At 40.4% G+C, this 20,064-nt stretch overlaps 1 gene segment (V, D, J or C); it reads left to right on the top strand.

The window, feature by feature from the left end:
* The first annotated feature begins 2,115 nt into the window (after positions 1–2,115).
* LOC130885019 (T-cell receptor alpha chain constant-like) overlaps positions 2,116–20,064 on the top strand; it is a 463,384-nt gene continuing 445,435 nt past the window's right edge. Inside the window, 2 exon segments of the C gene segment in view lie at positions 2,116–2,167; positions 2,327–2,611. Of these exon segments, the coding sequence occupies positions 2,116–2,167; positions 2,327–2,611 (337 nt within the window).

The following is a 20,064-nucleotide window of genomic DNA, read 5'->3' as shown; positions in this document are numbered from 1 at the left end:
ACTAACAATCTTTCAAGCAATTTATAAGGAAACTTACTACTGTAGAATCTTCTTAAACTGCACACCCACACATATACAAGAAAGCTAAAATGGAGTTAGTTACCCTGTGATATGGTAATGACGTTCCTACTAGATACCATGGGCTACTAAATAAAAAAACAGAGATCAGAAAAAGTTAACTTTTTTGGAGTTGTTGGCAATGGAGATTTTTAAAGACACCCAATTACAGGATATTGCCAATGTTCATTCTTACCCTCCAGAACTTGGTAAGAGCCAGAGGTGGTAGATGATTGTAGGGACAGTGTTTTCCAAACACACCAGGGAAGTCACGGCAGTTTTGACAGCACATACAGAACTACACACACTCAGTGTAGACAAAATCTCAACAATAAGGGGCTGTAGGCACAAATACTACCCCACCTCTAGTTGATTAAGTTATGGCCAATTGGCAGATTTTGGGAGAGAGAGAGTCAGCTCTCCAACTTTATAATAATAGCATTTAAAATTGCAAACAGTTCTTTTAGAATGTGTTTTTAATTTTTTGTATATTTCAAAATGCATGTATTTTTTTGTGTGTTTGTCATGAATATGTTATGGCATCTGTATGGATGTCAGAGGAGAAATTGTGGGTGTCAATTCTCCCCTACCACCATGAAAGTCCTGGGGATTGAATTCAGGTTGTCAAACATGGCAGTCCGTGCCTTTACCCAAAGAGCCAACTAGTCATCCTAGACCTGTTTTTGATGTGCCTCAAAGGTGGTGATAGTGCATGCTTTCATTTCAAACGAGTCTATGAATATTTAATGTTCTCCCATGCTTCTTTTTCAATGAGTCTCTGGCCTTTTTTCTATATTCATGCAACTGTGTAGCTTCTGTAGTTTTTCTTGCGATGGGTTTCTAATTGTATACTGCTATGATGTAATAAGATAAAAGATACCACTTCAATTCTTTTACATTGGGGGTAACAAATGTGACCTGTTTTAGAGGATGCTCCGTGTTCTGCAGAAGAGACTGTATACTCCACAGCTCTAGGGTGCAATGTTCTGTAACGGTCTGCTAAGCCCATTTGAAGCATGATGCATTTTAATTCTGAAAATATTTTCCTGGTTTGTTGCTATTTTTGTTTTATTTTGTTTTTAGAATTTGCAGTCTACTTAGAGATGAGTAGGGGTTTCATAGCTACCTTCAAAAGAAGAGTGAGCATTGAAGTTACCAAGTATTATGCACCAGAATCTGTCTGTCCTTTTTTGTGGTCATGGGTCAGTTGCTCAAACGTATTAGTCATTTCAGGAGATTCTTTTGTTCACATACTAGGACATGGTGCAGACAACTTCATTCAGTGGTAGTTTTCCAGTCAGGTTAACCCTAGCTCCAGAAACTCCTCAATTTTCACACCTTGGATGGCTAATGTCTAAATGAGGCATTGTCTCTTGAGCATTTTGGGGTATCGGGGCAACAGGAGGGCATTGAAATCTGTTACTGGAGGATCCATCTCAATGTTTCCTAATCCTGCTCAATACTGAATAGTCTGCAGAATGGATGAGTTGTCATGAATGTCCCAGAAATATTTATTCTACAATTATAGCAGATATGTGGAAGTGTGTGCTACAGGTAGATAATACTTGAACACTTCTCAATTCTGCTTTCTATTTTCTAAAGGATAATACTGACTAAAGGCTTTAAAGTAAGCACATGAAAAAATAATAATATAAAAGAGGATTGAGCCAGGCAGCGGTGGCACACGCCTTTAATCCCAGCACTCAGAAGACAGAGGCAGGCGGATCTCTGTGAGTTCAAGGCCAGCCTGGTCTACAAGAGATAGTTCCAGTACAGGCACCAAAGCTACAGAGAAACCTTGTCTCACAAAATAAAAATAAAAAATAATTTTAAAAGATTGTTGGTGCAGCAGACAGGATCTGTCCACAAGATGGCAGGGCATCTCCATTGCTGCAAACTTATAAAGGGACTTTTTGGTTGACTTCTGGAAGAGCAGCTGTAGTCAGCAGCCATCTGTGCACACAACTGAGGAACCTACAGTGCTGTGGAGGACAGAGGAGGGGAGCTGACCACAGAACCATCTTGCCTGGCTGAAAGTCACAGTGCCCAAGGAGAACAATGAAGACCCTGACTGGACCTTTTGTCCTGTGCTTGTGGCTGCAGCTGAACTGTGAGTGAGAGCTTTGGGGAAACAAGGCATTTGGCAATGTTCATTATCAGTCTGAGGAGCAGACTGGTTCCTCCAGGGTTCCTGAAATCACCATGGGAAGAAAAACAAAGTCTGGGGAATGGTATCCTGATGGCCTTCTTGCTCTTTCTTTATGCACAGGTGTGAGCAGAGGAGAGCAGCTGGAGCAGCCTTCTCTCCTGAGTGTCCAGGAGGGAGGCAGTGCAGTTATCAACTGCACCTACACAGACAGTACAAATTATTACTTCTACTGGTACAAGCAAGAGCCTGAGTCAGCTCTCCAGTTCCTTATGAATGTTCTTTCAAATGTGGACAGAAAAGAAGAACAAAGACTCACTGTCCTACTGAATAAGGAGGAAAAACGTCTCTCCCTGAACATCACAGCTGCCCATCCTGGGGACTCAGCCACATACTTCTGTGCAGCAAGTGCACAGTGCTCCCCAGGCATCTGCTGCCTGCACACAAACCTGAGACCACAAAGACAGACAGTTTTCCACCTTTTATGTGAAAATATTTCTGAATTGTATTAATAGTGGGACATTTTTAAACATCCTGAAATTCTGTTTCCAAAAGATACAATGAGTGTCAGAATATTTTGTATTAACACCAGAGGAAAGTGAATTCTTAGCTGTGGATGCTCTAGAACCAACTTTCAGGTTAGGAATTCAGTGTCATTAGCAGAGAATACTGTACTCATCATGATGGAAAGGCTCTTAACTTTTAATAACTATTTATTGTTTCTTATTAGAAAATAGTAGGCAAAAAAACTAAAGTACTAAATGGAAAAATTTAATCCTCTAATCCTATCATAAAGATAAATCATTGCTCGTGTGTGTGTGTGTGTGTGTGTGTGTGTGTTTATAAAAACAGCATATACTACATTACGTTCAGCCATCCACTAGGAGTTTGGGGACACACCACCTGCTGGCAGTGTCCACCATAGAATTAAAGACGATGGTAGAGGAGGCTTTGGTGCAGTTTGCATGGAAACCACCAGAGATCAGCACTGTCCGAGATGTGGTTTCACTTGCATTGGGAGCATCTTAGTTGAACACGCCTATTTCCTCTTTAGTCACACACACAAAAGACTCCTGTTTTATAGAGGTTTTGCCTGTGAGAGAACAGTTTCTAGAAAATCTTTCTGGAGCCCATCCCTGTAAAATAAGGTGAACTGCATGAAGCAAGAATCATTTCCTTTTACCAGCATGTTTTCTTTCATCTGTTCCAATATCATGATCTTCTTGATGTTCAGTAAGTAACACTGTCTTATAAGTATTAATGACGGTCCATTTTTCCTAAAGTTAAAATGAATTCTTAGCCTATAACAAAGCAATCTTTCTTTCTAGAGAAGAATAATGGAGAATCCATAACTCAGACAGAAGGTCCAGTGACTCTCACAGTGGGGGCATCTCTGATCCTGAGCTGCACCTATCAGACTCCTTATTTAGATCCTCTGCTTTTATGGTACATGCAATATCTCAACAAAGCCCCTCATCTACTCCTAAGAAGCTCCACAGACAACAAGAGAACAGAGCACCAAGGGTTCCATGCCACTCTCCATGAGAGCAGTAGCTCCTTCCCCACGCAGAGGTCCTCAGTGCAGCTGTGGGACTCTGCCCTGTACCACTGTGCTGTGAGTGACACAGGGAGGGAGACTGCAGGGGAAGCTGCACACAAACCAAGGGTGCAGGAGGCTGAGGGGAGTGGCCCTGTGAGGGAGGGCTGTGGGTCTTCTCTCAGTAGTGTTGCCTTAGCTTTAACAAGAACAGAAACAAATCATAGACACCTGGAAGATCATGAATTAAATTATTCTGAAGCACAGTACAGTGGAACTCAGTGTTTGATAGAATCAACACTGAGATCGATAAACTTAGTGCTCAGCTATAAAGGCTCATTAGCCCTTCAGAGTGCAGGAACTCTCACAGCAAACACGTCCAGGAAAACCCTAATTACAGTTATTTATCATCTAGATACATTACAAAACTAAATTTTTAAAATCCTCATGGATTTTGTGTTTCTCTCTCACACAATTAGGACCCAAATAAAGACATACAATGTTTTATCTATGAATCTACCCCAGCCTTCACAACTGAGGCTCTTCTTGGTTCATGTTGCAGAGTTCAACCTAACTCCCACCAACATTCACTTCATGAGGCTGCTTAAGAGGCTGAGATGTAAGAAGACTCCCAGTGAGGCCCTGAGAGTCACTCCTTCCATGTCCTCAGTACATACTGCATGAGGATGCAATCCCAGTTAGGAAATGCCATGTGCACGACGTCCTTCCTCTCTGTGGAAATTCTCCCATTTCATCATCTGACCTTGAACCCAAGGATGCATCTGCTGTCATGCCTCACATTGAGTTATACTCGGGTGCTCTGATAATTCTGAACAAGGAAGAGAGACCAGTATTTTAATAAAGCCCAGGTTTAAACAAAACATTAAGCTAAGCTTTATCAACATTCTATATTTTCTCTACTATACAAGAAAGTGTGAGGAGAGGATGCCTCTCATTAAGAGAAAAAGTTTGTGTGCATGTACACAGGGCAGTAAGACAAACACTGTCTTATGATGGGGGAGCCAAACGGAACAACAAACCCTATTTCTGAGTCAACAATAAATATTAGCTTGTGTTCTTATCATTGACCTCCTGAGTTTAGCTGAGCGATGCATTTAGGAACCCACTGAGATAAGAATGAATATACAGATTGACCCTCCACCTTTCTTCCTTTGCAGGTTATTTTGGGTTCCATTCTTTCCCCACAAATCTGTGCTTCCTCCTTAACTGTGCTACCTCGCACTACAGTTATTCAACCCCAGTAAACTTCATCATCCAGGTTCACTCTTTTCATAATCTTACTAGAGCCAGACTCTGCAGAGAAACTGGAGAGACCAGTAGACCAGGATGTAAACTGAGCATTTTTTCTTCCCCTGCATGTTCTGCCCTGGTGGTCCTGATGTTGGCAACGTCCTTCTCGACTACAGAATATGTGAGGAAACATTTTCCACAACCCCAGCACCCCGTCTTATCTTCACCTCTTACGCCCTCTGACTGAATGGTGTGATGGTCTTCTGTGGTTATTAGACAGTGCCTGAATGTTCTGTCACCATTTGCTGAGACCCTGGATCCTACTCCCTGCCCTCTACATCGCCCACCTCCTAATGCTCTTCTGTGCCCGTGTGAGCATGCCTACTCTGCTCAGAACTACATCAGGAACTGGAGGTGAAGGTGAGTCCTGCTGTAGCTCACACAGGGTCGCTCAGTATTTTGTTTCTGTAAACCACATGTCACACATTTACAGCGACTGTCACTTGATTTGGCTTCTGCTATGGTCCTGACTCTTAACCTGCTCACTCACTGGTCCATAGAATGTCTTCCACTGTGATTAAAAGTTTTAATGCTGTGCAATTCTATGATCCCTGTCTTGTCCACATCTACTCTGCAGTTTTCAAGGACTTTCATAGGCTGCATCCCAAACAGCTGTGTCTAGATAAGGCTGTCTCCTCTTTCATAGGCTGTGTCCCAAACAGCTGTGTGTCTAGATAAGGCTGTCTTCTCTTTCATAGGCTGTGTCCCAAACAGCTGTGTGTCTAGATAAGGCTGTCTTTTCTTTCATAGGCTGTGTCCCAAACAGCTGTGTGTCTAGATAAGGCTGTCTTCTCTTTCATAGGCTGCATCCCAAACGTGTGTGTCTATATAAGACTGTTTTCTCTTTCTTATCATTTTCTTCTGTAGTGACAAATTCTATTCTCATTTGAGAATTACAAAATGGATTATTATCATATTATTCATTTATTTAGTTTATTTACTTAAAGGAAGTAGATATTTCAATGCCATTTTTCCAGTGTTACATTTATATGTGTTTACTATGTAGAAATACATATATATTTGACCAATGTATAGATTGTTAATATTGATTTAGATATATTTACAACAAAATATAAAATTCTAAAATAACATATAAACTTTAAAGTCTATCAGAGTATATTGTTAGAATATTCATGCACCTATATAAGAACACATACATATGTATTCTCCTCATGTAGAATACAGATTTGTAGAAGTCCATTCAAAGTGAATGTTCAATAATATGGACAAACATGATCCTTAGGTCTGTGAATAATTATAAAATTCATGAGTAAGTCTTTTCCTTGATAAACTAAAAATTCATGCATTAAAAATGGTCTGTTGTCTAGAATAATCAAGAAACACAGAACCATAAGAACATATTAGTAATATATAGATAGATTTGACTCTTAAGATTTTAGAGACCAAGAAGTTTCATAAAATACCAGCCACAAGCTTGTCACCCGAGGAAGTTGATAGGTTAACTTGTCATCCAAAAACCCACGAACCCAGAGCACTCATAGCCAAGAACAGTATGGGTGAGAGATAACCCATGTCTACTAGAGATAATAGTCAATGTTCGTTCATCAATTTTCTAGTCAGTTCTTTATGGTTTATATAATGTCTGCTCACATTGTTCAAATGGTACATTATTAAATTCATTTCATGCAGAAATACCCTCACAGACACAATCTAAAATCTTGTTTTAACAACTATCTCAACATCCTTTAATCTAGTCAAGTTGATACAAGATTAAGCATATGACATCCAATTCTGAGAATTTATCCTTTATGAAAAACCTCTATTCTTCCTTTGTTTTATCATTATATAACTCTAAATTTGTCCTAAACAACATGAACTGTGCCAGGCATGGTGGCACAGTCATTTAATCCCAGCACTCAGAAGGTACAGGCAGGAGGATGGCCAGCCAATCTACATAGCAAGTTCTAGGCCAGTCAGAGCTAATCCTTTCTCAAAGAAAAACAAATAATATAAGCTTTGAGACCAGGGTTCTCAGTCAGTAAACATGAACTTCTGAGTTTGTGCCCACATAAAAAGGCTGTGACTAGTGGTGGATGCTTGTGATGTAAAATTCATATGAAAAACACACACATACGTAAGCCTTCACACATGTGCACACACAGCATGCATACAAATATAATCAAACATACATATTTGTATATAAGAAGGATATGAGATATAGTATGGAATACTACCCATAATCATAATTCATCAGCTAAATATTTGACACTAATATATACCTAACACATATTCCCAAACTAAATTATTACAACTCTGCTTTATGTCAAGTATTAACATGTTAATAAATTCCAAGATTTAGAAGCAATGTTGTTTTTAATAAGAGATGGATTAACTCAAAATACAAAGTTTGAAATCTTTGGAGGGTAGTATACATTTCCTTTTTTAACACATTTATTGACATATTAATGATACAAAGTAAGGGCTTTCGTTATGACATTCTACATATGCATTTAATGTGATTTGATCTAATTTACACATCTGTTACTATTATTACTTCCCTTTATACATTTTTTCTCTTTCATATTCCTAAATGTCCTACTTTTATTTCATGTGTTTCCCCATAGTTTATGCATGAAAGAAAAAGACATAAAGAAAGTTTTGTAGTTAGATTATAGGAAGTTCAAGAAACCATCACTCTCACCTTAAACTCTAACATAGCAGTGAGAAGCTACAATATAAAACAAACTCTGGGGAAACTAGCACTAAATAGAAATGCAAATCAGTTCATTCCAGAGAGTATTGATGTTGTCACTCGAGAAATAGTAAAAAGTAGAAGGGAGCATCTATTTAGGAAGATCAGGGAAAGTGAGTCAAAGGTTTAAAAAGTTTTCTATTTAGGCTCTTTAAAATTTTATTTTTAAAATTTTTCATACAATATATTTTGGTCATGTTCATTTTCCTCCTTCAACTCCTCCCAGAAAACCCCACTTCCTACCATCCCATTTCATATTCTTTCTCAAAAGAAAAAAAAAAAAAAACAGATCCCAAATTAAAAAAAAAAAAAACAAAAAGCATTAAAAAATAAAAAAAAGAACAAAAGAAAATCAGCTGTAGTCTACTTTGTGTTGAATATGCAGCCTGCCCTGATGTAGTTAAACACCCAGAGTTACTTCAATGAAAGAATCTGATTCCCCTCTCCCAGAAACTACCAATTACAAATAATTTCTTGGTTAGAGGTGGTACTTTGTGCTCACTTCTCCTTCTCCATGCTGGTATTGTGCCTGTTTTGAATGTGTGTAGGTCTTCTCAATGCTGTCAGAGACACTGTGAATCTGCATGTGCACCAGCCTGATTGTGACTGAAAACTCTGTCTCCTTGGCATCATCTACCACCTCTGCTATAGAAATAGATACTTTGCATTGGTATGGATCTTGGTTTATTGATACAAATTTAAGGTCAATTTTGTTATACTGTTTATATATACTTCTGATCTTGATTAAGGTATTGTGTTTGTTCATCACTTTTAAAAATGTGATGTATAATTAAGAACTATAGGTTAACAGATAATCATCTATAATAGTCAAACTCATAGTCATGTTAGTTAGATTTTCTAGACATACAGAGACATATTTCATTTAGATAGGTATTCTTCAAATCTTTCAGAGACCTTCAGAACATGGCATTTAAATGTTTTAATACCTTAGGACCTTTCATGACAATGAGACACAACTGCTCCTGGCAGTACCAATAACTTCAAGAGGAAAATGGGCATCAAAGAGGTTCCTTATAGAGTTTGTTAGCCATTTTGGCAAGAAACTATTCTTGCTTGGGCTGCTTGATGGTATGTTGGATGAACAGGACATGCAGGACCCACAAAGAAATGACTGCTGAACTTACCTAAAGGTAAAACGATCCTTCAAGGTTCCTGCTTCATGAATGAGTCTGCTAGACATTCTACAGGACACAGAAAAAGTGACTGATGAACTGTCAATATAGTGGAACTGTCTTTGAAATTTTCTGCTTCATGGAAAAGTCTTCCAGATATTATGGGCCTAGAGGCTGAAGATGGAACTTTGGGTGACTGTCCAGGCAGTGAGATGTCGCTGTTAATTCTAGAGTTTTTGCAAACTGCTTACAATGAACTTATTGTTTACTTCGGTATTATTATATACTTCTGGAGTCTTTGATGAAGTTGAAGAATTGATAGTTATAGTTTTCCTTAGTTATATAACAGATAAAGTAGATATAAATATTGTAACTATAATTCTTGATTGATACCTGTTTTGTTATATATAATTTTACTATGTTAAAGTTAAAACCTTCCTTTTTATTTAAACAGAAAAGGGAGGTGATGTGGGATTCCCCTCTGTATGCTGTGAATACAGTTAGTTAATTAATAAAGAAAACTGTCTTGGAATGTTGATAGGGAAAACTAAACTGAATGCAGGGGAAAAGGAGGCAGAGTGAGAGAGAAGTCATGTGGCGTCACTGGAGACAGATGCCAAAACTTTAGCCTGTAAGACACAGCCACATGGCTTAATTAATTACATAGATTAATAGAAATGGGTTAAATTAAAATGTAAGAGTTAGCCAATAAGAAGCTAGAGCAAATGGGCCAAGCAGTGATTTAAATAATAGAGTTTCTGTGTGATTATCTTGGGTCTAAGTGGCAGGGAACAAATGAGCAGCCTCCTGCAACACACCTCAGACTCTTACAATCTCTCCGTCTCCTATTCCACGTAGATCCCGGTATCCCTGGTCTCTCCAGGACATTTGTCATGAAAAGATTTTGGGTTTTGTCAAATGCCTTTTCTGCATCGATACTGTTCTTATTACCATAACTCTGCAGTATGTCTTGAAATCTGGAATGGTAACTTCCTTAAGAAATGTGTTTGTTTGTTTGTTTCTTAGAAATGCTTTCACTGGCTGGGAGGTGGTGGCGCACGCCTTTAATCCCAGCACTTGGGAGGCAGAGGCAGGCAGATCTCTGTGAGTTCGAGACCAGCCTGGTCTACAAGAGCTAGTTCCAGGACAGGCTCCAAAACCACAGAGAAACCCTGTCTCGAAAAACCAAAAAAAAAAAAAAAATAAGTCTTTCACCTCCTTGGTTAGGTCCATTTCCATATGTTTCATTTTATGTGAAGTTACTAAGTTTCATGATACTATTCTCAATGCATGTTGGTATAAAGAAAGGCTATTGATTTTTCTCCAAGGTTATTATATATCCTACTTACTGAAATTGTTGTTTCTAGAACTCTTGCAGCAGAATTCCTGGGATCTCTTATGTATAATATCTTATCATCTGCACATAGAGATAATTTGACTTCCATTTCCTGTTTGTATCCATTAAATTTCTCTTGTCTTATTCTTCTAATACTTCAGGCATTGTATTAAAAAGGAGCGGGGAACATGAACATTCCTGTCTCATTCCTGATTTAAATAGGATAAAAAAAAACTTTCTCAAGATACAACCTTGTTGCTAAAATTCCTTCTCAAGGGCAACAACCTCTACTGTCCTGTCATGTCCCAATAACAAACGGAGGCAGGATTCCAACAAAGTTCACTCTGGGAAAACAATGAATGTACTAGGATTTCGTTTTTTAATATATTTTTTGCTTTATAAATAATATCATTCAAAATTTCCACTTTCTCTCCGCCTCCCATTTCTCTCCTGCTCCCCCCCTCCTCCCCCCTCCTCCTCCAGTCCTAAGAGAGGGCAAGGTACCCTGCTCTGTGGGAAGTTCAAGGCCTTCTCCCCTCCAGGCCTAGGAAGGTGTGTATCCAAACAGACTAGGATCCCAAAACGCCAGTACATGCTGCAAAATCAAATCCCAGTGCCATTACCATTGGCTTCTCAGTCAGTCCCCATTATCAGCCACATTCAGAGAGTCCGGTTTGATCACACACTCATTCAGTCCCAGTCCAGCTAGCTTTAGTGAGCTCCCATTAGACCAGGCACACTGTCTCAGTGGGAGGACCAGCCCCTCGCGGTCCTGACTTCCTTTCTCATCTTCTCCCTCCTTCTGCTTTTCAAATAGCCCTTGGGAGCTCAGTCTAGTGCTCTGATGTGGGTCTCTGTCTCTATCCCCACCCATCACTGGGTATAGATTCTATGGTGATATTCAAGATATTCATTAGTGTGACTATGGGACAAGGCCAGTTCAGGCACCCTCTCCTCTACTGCCCAAGGACCTAGCTGGGGACATCCCCATGGACACTTGGGATCCCCTCTAGAGCCGAGTCTCTTGCCAATCCTAAAATGGCTCCTTTAATTAAGATATCTTCTTCCCTGCTCCAATATCTGAGCTTCCTCCATCTCAACCATACCATGTCCTCAAATTCTTCCCAATCCTCCCCTTCTCCCTTCTCCCCTTCTCCTCTTCCCACTACCCCACCCCACCCCCATGCTCCCAACTTTTGCCCTGCGATCTTGTCTGCTTCCAATTTCCATGAGAATCTATATATGTTTTTCTTTGGGTTCACCTTATTATTTGGCTTCTCTGGGATCAATGTCTTTTGTTTATGGCTAGAGTCCACTAATGAGTGAGTACATACCATATTCATCTTTTTGAGTCTGGGTTATCTCATTCGGGATAGTGTTTTTTATTTCCATCCATTTGCATGTAAAATGCAAGATATCATTGTTTTTTACTGCTGAGTAGTACTCTAATATGTATATTGCCACACTTTCTTAATCCATTTTTTCATTGAGGGGCATCTAGGTTGTTTCCAGGTTCTGGCTATTACAAATAGTGCTGCTATGAACATAGTTGAACAGATGCTTTTGTAGTATGATTGGGCATCTTTTGGGTATATTCCCAAGAGTGGTATTGCTGTATCCTGAGGTAGATCGACTCCCAGTTTCCTGGGAAACTGCCACATTGATTTCCAAAGTGGTTGCACAAGTTTGCATTCTCACCAGCAATGGATGAGTGTTCCCCTTACTCCACATCCTCTCCAGCATAGGTTATCATTGGTGTTTTTGATTTTAGCCATTCTGACAGGTGTAAGATGGTGTCTCAAAGTTGATTTTATTTGCATTTTCCTGATCACTAAGAAAGTTGAACATGACCTTAAGTATCTTTGGGCCATTTGAACTTCTTCTGTTCAGTTCAGTGCCCCATTTTAATTGGGTTATTTAGAATTTTAATGTCTAGTTTCTTGAGTTCTTTATATATTTTGGAGATCAGACCTTTGTCTAATGTGGGGTTGGTTAAGATCTTCTCCCATTCAGTAGGTTGCCTTTTTGTCTTGATGACCATGTCAGAAGCTTCTTAGTTTCAGGAGGTCCCATTTATTCATTGTTGCTCTTATTGTCTGTGCTACTGGGGTTATACATAGGAAGTGGTCTCCTGTGCCCATGTGTTGCAGTCTACTTCCCCTTTCTCTTTTATCAGGTTCAGTGTGGTCAGATTTATATTGAGGTCTTCAATCTATTTGGATTGGTGTTTTGTGCATGGTGATAGATATGGATCTATTCTCATTCTTCTACAGGTTGATATCCAGTTATGCTAGCACCATTTGTTGAATATGCTTTCTTTCTTCCATTGTATAATTTTAGTTCCTTTGTCGAAAATCAGTTGTTCATAGGTTTGTGGATTAATATCTGGTTCTTCGATTAGATTCCATTGGCCAACATCTCTGTTTTTATGCCAATACCAAGCTGTTTTCATTACTGTAGCTCTGTAATAGAGTTTGAAGTCAGGGATAGTAATGCCTCCAGAAGTACTTTTATTGTATAGGATTGTTTTAGCTACCCTAGATTTTTTTTCCATATAAAGTTGATTGTTGTTCTCTCAAGGTCTGTGAAGAATTTTGTTGGGATTTTCATGGGGATTGCATTGAACCTGTAGATTGCCTTTGGTAGAATTGCCATTTTAACTATGTTGGTCTTCCCAATCCAAGGGCATGGGAGCTCCTTCCATTTTCTCATGCCCTCTTCAGTTTCTTTCTTCAAAACCTTAAAGTTCTTGTCAAATAGATCTTTCACTTCCTTGGTTAGAGTTACCCCAAGATACTTTATGCTATTTGTGGCTATCATGAAAGGTGATGTTTCCCTGATTTCCCTCTCTACTTCTTTATCCTTTGTGTATAGGAGGGTTACTGATTTTTAAAGTTTATCTTGTATCCTGCCACATCACTGAAGGTATTTATCAGGTGTAGGAGTTCTTTAAAAGAGTTTTTGGGGTCACTGATGTACACAATCATATGTTGTCTTATTGCCATTGCTAGAACTTTAAGCACTATATTGAAGAGGTATGGAGAGAGTGACAGCCTTGTCTTGTTCCTGATTTTAGTGGAATGGCTTTGAGTTTCTCTCCATTTAATTTGATGTTAGCTGTTGGTTTGCTGTGTATTGCTTTTATTACATTTAGGTATGATCCTTGTAACCCTAACCTCTCCATAAACCTTTATCATAAAGGGGTGTTAGATTTTATCAAATGCTATTTCAGCATCTAATGAAATGATCATATGGTTTATTTCTTTCAGTTTATTTATATGATGGATTACATTGATAGATTTTCATATGTTGAACCAGCCTCTCTGGGATGAAGCTTACTTGATCATAATGGATAATTTTTTGATGTGTTCTTGGATCCGGTTTGCCAGTATTTTATTGAGAATTTTTGCATCAATGTTCATAAATGAGATTGGTCTGTAATTCTCATTCTTGTTTGAGTCTTTGTGTAGTTTTGGTATCAGGGTAACTGTAGCTTCAAAAAAAGAGTTTGCCAGTGACTCTTCTGTTTCTATTATGTGAAACAAGTTAAGGAGTATAGGTATCTGCTCTTTTTGGAAGTTCTGGTAGAATTCTGGATTAAAAGGCTCTAGTTCTGAGCTCTTTTTGGTTGGGAACTTTTTGCTGACAACTTCTATTTCCTCACAACTTATAAGTATATTTAAATTGTTCACCTGGTCTTGATTTAATTTTGGTATATGATACTTATCAAAAAATGTTCATTTCCTTTACATTTTCCAATTTTGTGGCATACAGGCTTTTCTAGTAAGACCTAATGATTCTCTGAATTTCCTCGGTGTCTGTTGTTATGTTCCCCTTTTAATTTCTGATCTTGTTAATAGGCATGTTTTCTCTCTGCCTAGTTTGGATAGGGGTTTGTCAATCTTGTTGATTTTCTCAAAGAACCAGCTCTTTGTTTCATTGATTCTTTGGATTGTTTACTGTGTTTCTATTTTGTTGATTTCAGCCCTCAGTTTGATTATTTCCAGTCTTCTGCTCCTCCAGGGTGAGTCTTCTTCTTTTTTTTTTCTAGAGCTTTAAGGTGTGCTGTTAAGTCTCTAATGTGAACTTTTTCCATTTTCTTTATGTGGGCCCTTAGTGTTTTCTTCATTGCCTCTGCTGTTCTTTTGGAGACAAGGCCACACATGTGCAGGGAATACAGCCTCTCAGTGGACCACGAATCCCAGCAGCACAATGGAAAGCCACGCATGCGCAGGACATTTTCTCCCAGACGCCCAGAGCCCCTTTAAAAGCAGGGCGTCGCAACCTGCCCCTCCCTTTTTCCCCTTTCGTCTCTTCACTCCATTCCTTGTCTGTTACCCTCCCCCATTAAAGTTTACCCACGTGGGACCCTGAGTGTCTCGTGTCTCCTTCCCAACCCCGCAGAAATAATAACAGCCTCCATTTCAGTTTTCAAGTCTTGAACTGTTTCCATTACCTGTTTGATTGCTTTGTCTTGGGTATCTTTGAGGGATTTATTAATTTCTTCTAACTTTTTGTTGGTCTTCTCATTCATTTCTTTAAAGGAGTTTTTCACATCCTGTTTAATGGTCTCTATCACTTTCATAATGTTACGTTATGTTTAAAGCCAATTTTTCTACTTCTTCTGGATTAGGGTGTTCAAGTCTTCCTGTTGCATATTCGTTGGATTCTGGTGTTATCATGTTGCTTTTCAGGTTGTTGGAAGAATTCTTGCATTGACACCTGCCCATCTCTTCCATGAATCTCCAGCCTGAGACAGATCCACTTCTTCAGTGTAGCAAAGTAGCACTAAGGAGCCTTCCATCCTCAGCAGGCTCCTTTCTTCTTTATTATTATTATTAAATTTTTTTAATTAAAAATTTCTGCCTCCTCCCCGCCTCCCTTTTCCCTCCCCCTCCCCCCACTCCCCACGTCCCACTCTTCTCCCCCCTCCCTCTCCAGTCCAAAGAGCAGTCAGGGTTCCCTGCCCTGTGGGCAGTCCACGGTCCTCCCCCCTCCATCCAGGTCTAGGAAGGTGAGCATCCAAACCGGCTAGGCTCCCACAAAGCCAGTACATGCAGTAGGGTCAAAACTCAGTGCCATTGTCTTTGGCTTCTCAGTAGCCCTCATTGTCCACCATATTCAGTGAGTCCGGTTTTTTCCAATGCAATTTCAGTCTCAGTCTAGCTGGCCTTGGTGATCTCCTAATAGATGAGCCCCACTGTCTCAGTGGGTGGGTGCCCCCTTGCAGGCTCCTTTTTTAAATCAATAACATTTATCAGAAAGTGTGGCTATTCCAGGACTGTTCCAATCCACATATTTGTCATATTAATAAACTAAAGGATCATTGAGTACATAACATTTCCATTCTAGTTAATTTGTACGTCTGGGATGACTTTACAAAATTAATTTAAAGACCAGTAAAAATTTATTCCGAACACATGTCTGTGTCTTGATTTAAGCATGTGCATATCCTGCCTATAGGTTCTAGTTAGTACAACTATGTTCCTCCTCTCCAGAGAACTTCATACTCCGCCCAACCCCAGGGTCATTTCAAAATGCCCTCTTCCCTCTTCCACTGTGCTCCACCCAGACTCTCAGCCAGGTCTGTTTTGGGAGGAGCTTAAGGGTCAGAAGGCTGGAAGGAAGGACTCTTCAACAGCCATCCTCACACCACAGCCCAGGAGTAGGTTACTTGCTTCTTTCTCCAGTAGTCAGACAAACATCATGTGCTCTCTGCTGGGGCTGCTGTGCACCCAGGTTTGCTGTGAGTCTGGCTGTCCACATTCAGAGGACAGAGATGATTCTGCTCAGCACATGGAGGGGTGAGGAAGCAGTTTCAGAGGTCCTGCAGAGCTCCCACCTTCTCAAAGGATATGGGGGCAGGGTTCAGGACTCTGGATACTCAGTGACCTCCACCTGTGTCTCTTTCTCTGTTTCTAATCAGGGATGAAAGGGCAATAAGTGAAGTAGAATCCTGTGTCCTTGGTTCTGCAGGAGGGAGAGAGCACAGAGCTGCAGTGCAACTTTTCCACCTCTGCAAACCAAGTGCAGTGGTTTTACCAAAGTCCTGGGGGACACCTCATCAGCCTGTTTTACAGTCCTTCTCGAACAAAGCAGGGTAGACTGACATCCAAGACAGTAACTAGGGAATATCGGAGCTCTTTCTACATTTCCTCCTGCCAGACCACAGACTCAGGCACTTATTTCTGTGCTTTGCAAACACTGTGCTCCCCACACACCTGCAACCAGTACACAAACCTTCAGCTGCCTGGGTGTGGCCCTTCCCAGTCACAAGACACCAGGAAGCCCCATACTATCATTTGCATAATTTAATATTCCTTTTCTACAGCCACTTTTATCCATAGGTTTTATTTATTTATTTATTTTTACTTAATTTTTTTTTTCCTCTTGAGTTTGGGATTTTGGTCTTTATTTTCCCTCTTGGAATTTCTGCTGTTTGTGCACTACAGATTTCTAGCTTAGAGTGAGCAGAGGGATAAACAAGAGGTCTGGAGTGTAATAAATATTCAGTTGCAATGTCCTGGCTCACCAGGAAGCAAACATAAACATATTGCAAAGCAAAGAAATTGGTTCACCTCAGTTGGGAGTCTCAAACGTGTTCAACATGTTCAAGTCTGCCTCACAGAAGTGTCCCCAAGGGTAAGTATCACGTGTATCACAGGGCAGGTGTGTGGGTTCACAGGAATCCCTGAAATGAAGACTCAGAAGCACTTTGAGAATGAACTTAGCTTTTGCAGCTGCAGGGCGCTTGGGCTCTGGGGACTGAAGTACTTTCCCTTCGTCCTTACTCATTTTTATTTTTCCCACGTTTACACTTTAGTTAGTAGATTTCCATATCTCAAAACAAACTGAATGAAGTTTCCAAAAGTACAATAACAAATGCAAATACCGGCTGGGGGCAGTGGTGGCGCACACCTTTAATCCCAGCACTCGGGAGGCAGAGGCAGGTGGATCTCTGTGAGTTCGAGGCCAGCCTGGTCTACAAGAGCTAGTGCCAGGACAGGCTCCAAAGCTACAGAGAAACCTTGTCTCGAAAAAAAAGAAAAAAAAGAAAAAAAGAAAAACAAATGCAAATACCTGATTCATAAGGTACCACAGTTTTCCGTATTTTCTCTGTCCAAGTTTTGCTTAGGCCTTGTATCCATGGGAAACTCTCAGACAAGATTTGCAGAAGACAAGAGCTTTCTGTAACACAAGGATGGATTAAGCCTGCATGCTAACTCTGGAGATAGGCCAGGTGTGGCCCAGTGGGGAGTTGTGGTTAGTAGAGGTTATTTGTAATTCCTCTGACACCAGGCCAGCAGGTCATTCTGCCACAGGTAAGGGTCAATCCAACATGTGTAGCCAGACCTGCCAAAATCTCACGTGTGACAACTCAGTAGGACGGGGCAATTAACCTGCATGGTCCTTCCAAGTTTCACCATGCTCTTGAGCCATTGTGTGTGTCTAATAGCTGGTCTATCCTGAAGCATTTGTTATACATGTTTTAGAAATGTGCTCAGTTGCTACGTGGGTCTGTCAGACACAGTTACCTTGGGTTGGTGCTCATCCCAGGTTTCCTTGTTATTCTGTTGTTATTAAAGGCAAACTGACTATTCCTCTCCAAAATTCAATTAACTTTGGCTTTATATGTCTTTGAGTTTTCTGTTGTTGCATATATGCTTATAACTTTAATAATTTCCTAGGAATTTAGCATTTTTCTAGTATTAAAGAGTCCCTCTTATTTATACCAACACTGTGATTTCAAGTACATTCTGCACAATGACAAACGACATGCCATAACAGTGTATCTTATGTCACTGGGAGCATAGGGGTCATGATGGGCTGGGGAAATGGCTCAGGGCATAAAGTGGTTACAAGCAGAAAAGGTGGGTCTGAACATATTTTATTAGAAAAGAACCTTAGAAGTAAATGTTGAGATTAAACACAGATTGCTCACATGCGGTTAGAGGAGTGTCTTGGGTATGCGTGCCAGACTTCATAAGAACCCTGCAGGGAAAGGAAACAGAAAATCAAACAAACTGACTCCAGTTTGATTTCCATTGGTTTCTTAGGGTCTTAAATTGGCCCAATTCTAACAATATTTTTATTCTTTATAACAGAGAACAATTTGTGTTTCCTGTTTGTTCCAACAGGATCCAGAGTGGTCCAGAAAGTAACTCAACTCCCACCAGACACATCCAGGCAAGAAGGGGATATGGTGGCCTGGGGTTGCTCATAGGAAACAAAACAAATCAGTGCCCATGTGATAATCTTGGCACAAGGACCTTCCCAGTGGAGGATTGTTTTCCTTATTTGCTGGAGTTCTTATGACCAGAGCACTAGAATAGCCATTCCTCAGGCTACTTCCAGGAAGCGACTAAAACTATCAGCCTCACAATCTCAGCCTTATGGCTGCAGGATCCATTGAAGTACTCAACACTGTCTGGGAACTGACTCACTGCGCTTAGCCCTTAGTGTGAACTGAACAAACATCGGGCGCTGCCTAAGAAGCCCCTTGCTGTAAGAGTCACATGAGAGACACACTGGCAGACACCACAAGGGCTGTAGCAGCTGTGACAATGTGGCCTCTGCACTGGATTTGATTACAGATTTTAATTTGGTTCCGATATGAGTTTCTAATGTTTTACAGATGAAACAGCGAGATAATGAGAATTATTTACCTTAGAATAACTCAACTACTGCAATTTGAATTGTTCCAAAGACTGGTCAAACAAAAATAACTTTGAAATTTGGGGTAACTTCTTGGCATAAAGTGAGAGACAGTCTCTAGTCAGTGCCTGAACAGGTAGACAGTTGTGTTTGGACAGCTTTATACTGTGGTTATTGGGGATGTTTTGCAGATTAAACATTTGGGGAGAGGCTCTGTCTTCCCGAAAACTATAACAACAGTTAAACATAGCTCCAAAGAGCACACTGTGCTCCTGGTGACAGCCAGGCTGAGGACTTGAATTTAGGACACTCCTGAGTCTCCCTGTTTCTGGACCTCTGAGAATGTGAGCTCAGAGCTGGCCTGTACACACTGGGCCTCGGCTGATGCCTTTGTGCTCTGACAGAAGCCTGCAGAGACTTCAGAACCAGGGACTGTTGGTATCTCAGTGCGAGCAGAGGCCATGAGCCTATCTAAAGCTTGGAATGAGAGGAAAGGGAACCACACAAGAACTCCTGCTTTGTCTCCGCAGGGAACTACGGGCCAGTGAACACTGCGCACCTGTGGTCAGATGGAATGTGGAAGAGCTGTCTAAAGTGGAATAAATATTGGCAGCCACAGTCAGATTCGTGATATTTGTGTAGTTGAGCATAGATCATAGATGCAATTCCTAGTGTTTGGCTTCAGATAAACTCCATGTCTCATCACAGATGAATTTACTAAACTTAAGACATTCAGTATGAATCTCCTTGAATACTTCCTAAGACAGCAAACTCTGTCTTTCATCAAATATTATCCCTTATCAAATAAATCACATTGAAGGGCAAAGCAGTGTTTAAAACGCCAGAAATTCCCAACCTAGGTATCTTAGCGCTCTCAAACTCGACCTCTCCCTCCCAAATATTCACACTTCAGGGGTAGCTAAGATCTGCTGCCTAGGGATCCTACACCAGATCTGTCAATACCACCAAGCAGGGCCATATTGAATAAAGGGAACTCTGCCATGATGCCATCCCCAGGACATTCAGAGTCGCCTTCTGCTTTTGCAGAAACTGCAAACCAGGACATAGTCACCTGTCAACACTGGAACTGAAATGCAAAGATGAATGGACCTCAAACAGTTAAAACCAGCTCCACGGCATGCAATGCTGTGTTGTTTAAATCTGCATCCAGCAAGT

This window comes from Chionomys nivalis, chromosome 12 (genome assembly GCF_950005125.1).
Source record: "Chionomys nivalis chromosome 12, mChiNiv1.1, whole genome shotgun sequence".
Classification (NCBI taxonomy): domain Eukaryota; kingdom Metazoa; phylum Chordata; class Mammalia; order Rodentia; family Cricetidae; genus Chionomys; species Chionomys nivalis.
This window is presented reverse-complemented; position numbering and strand designations above follow the sequence as displayed.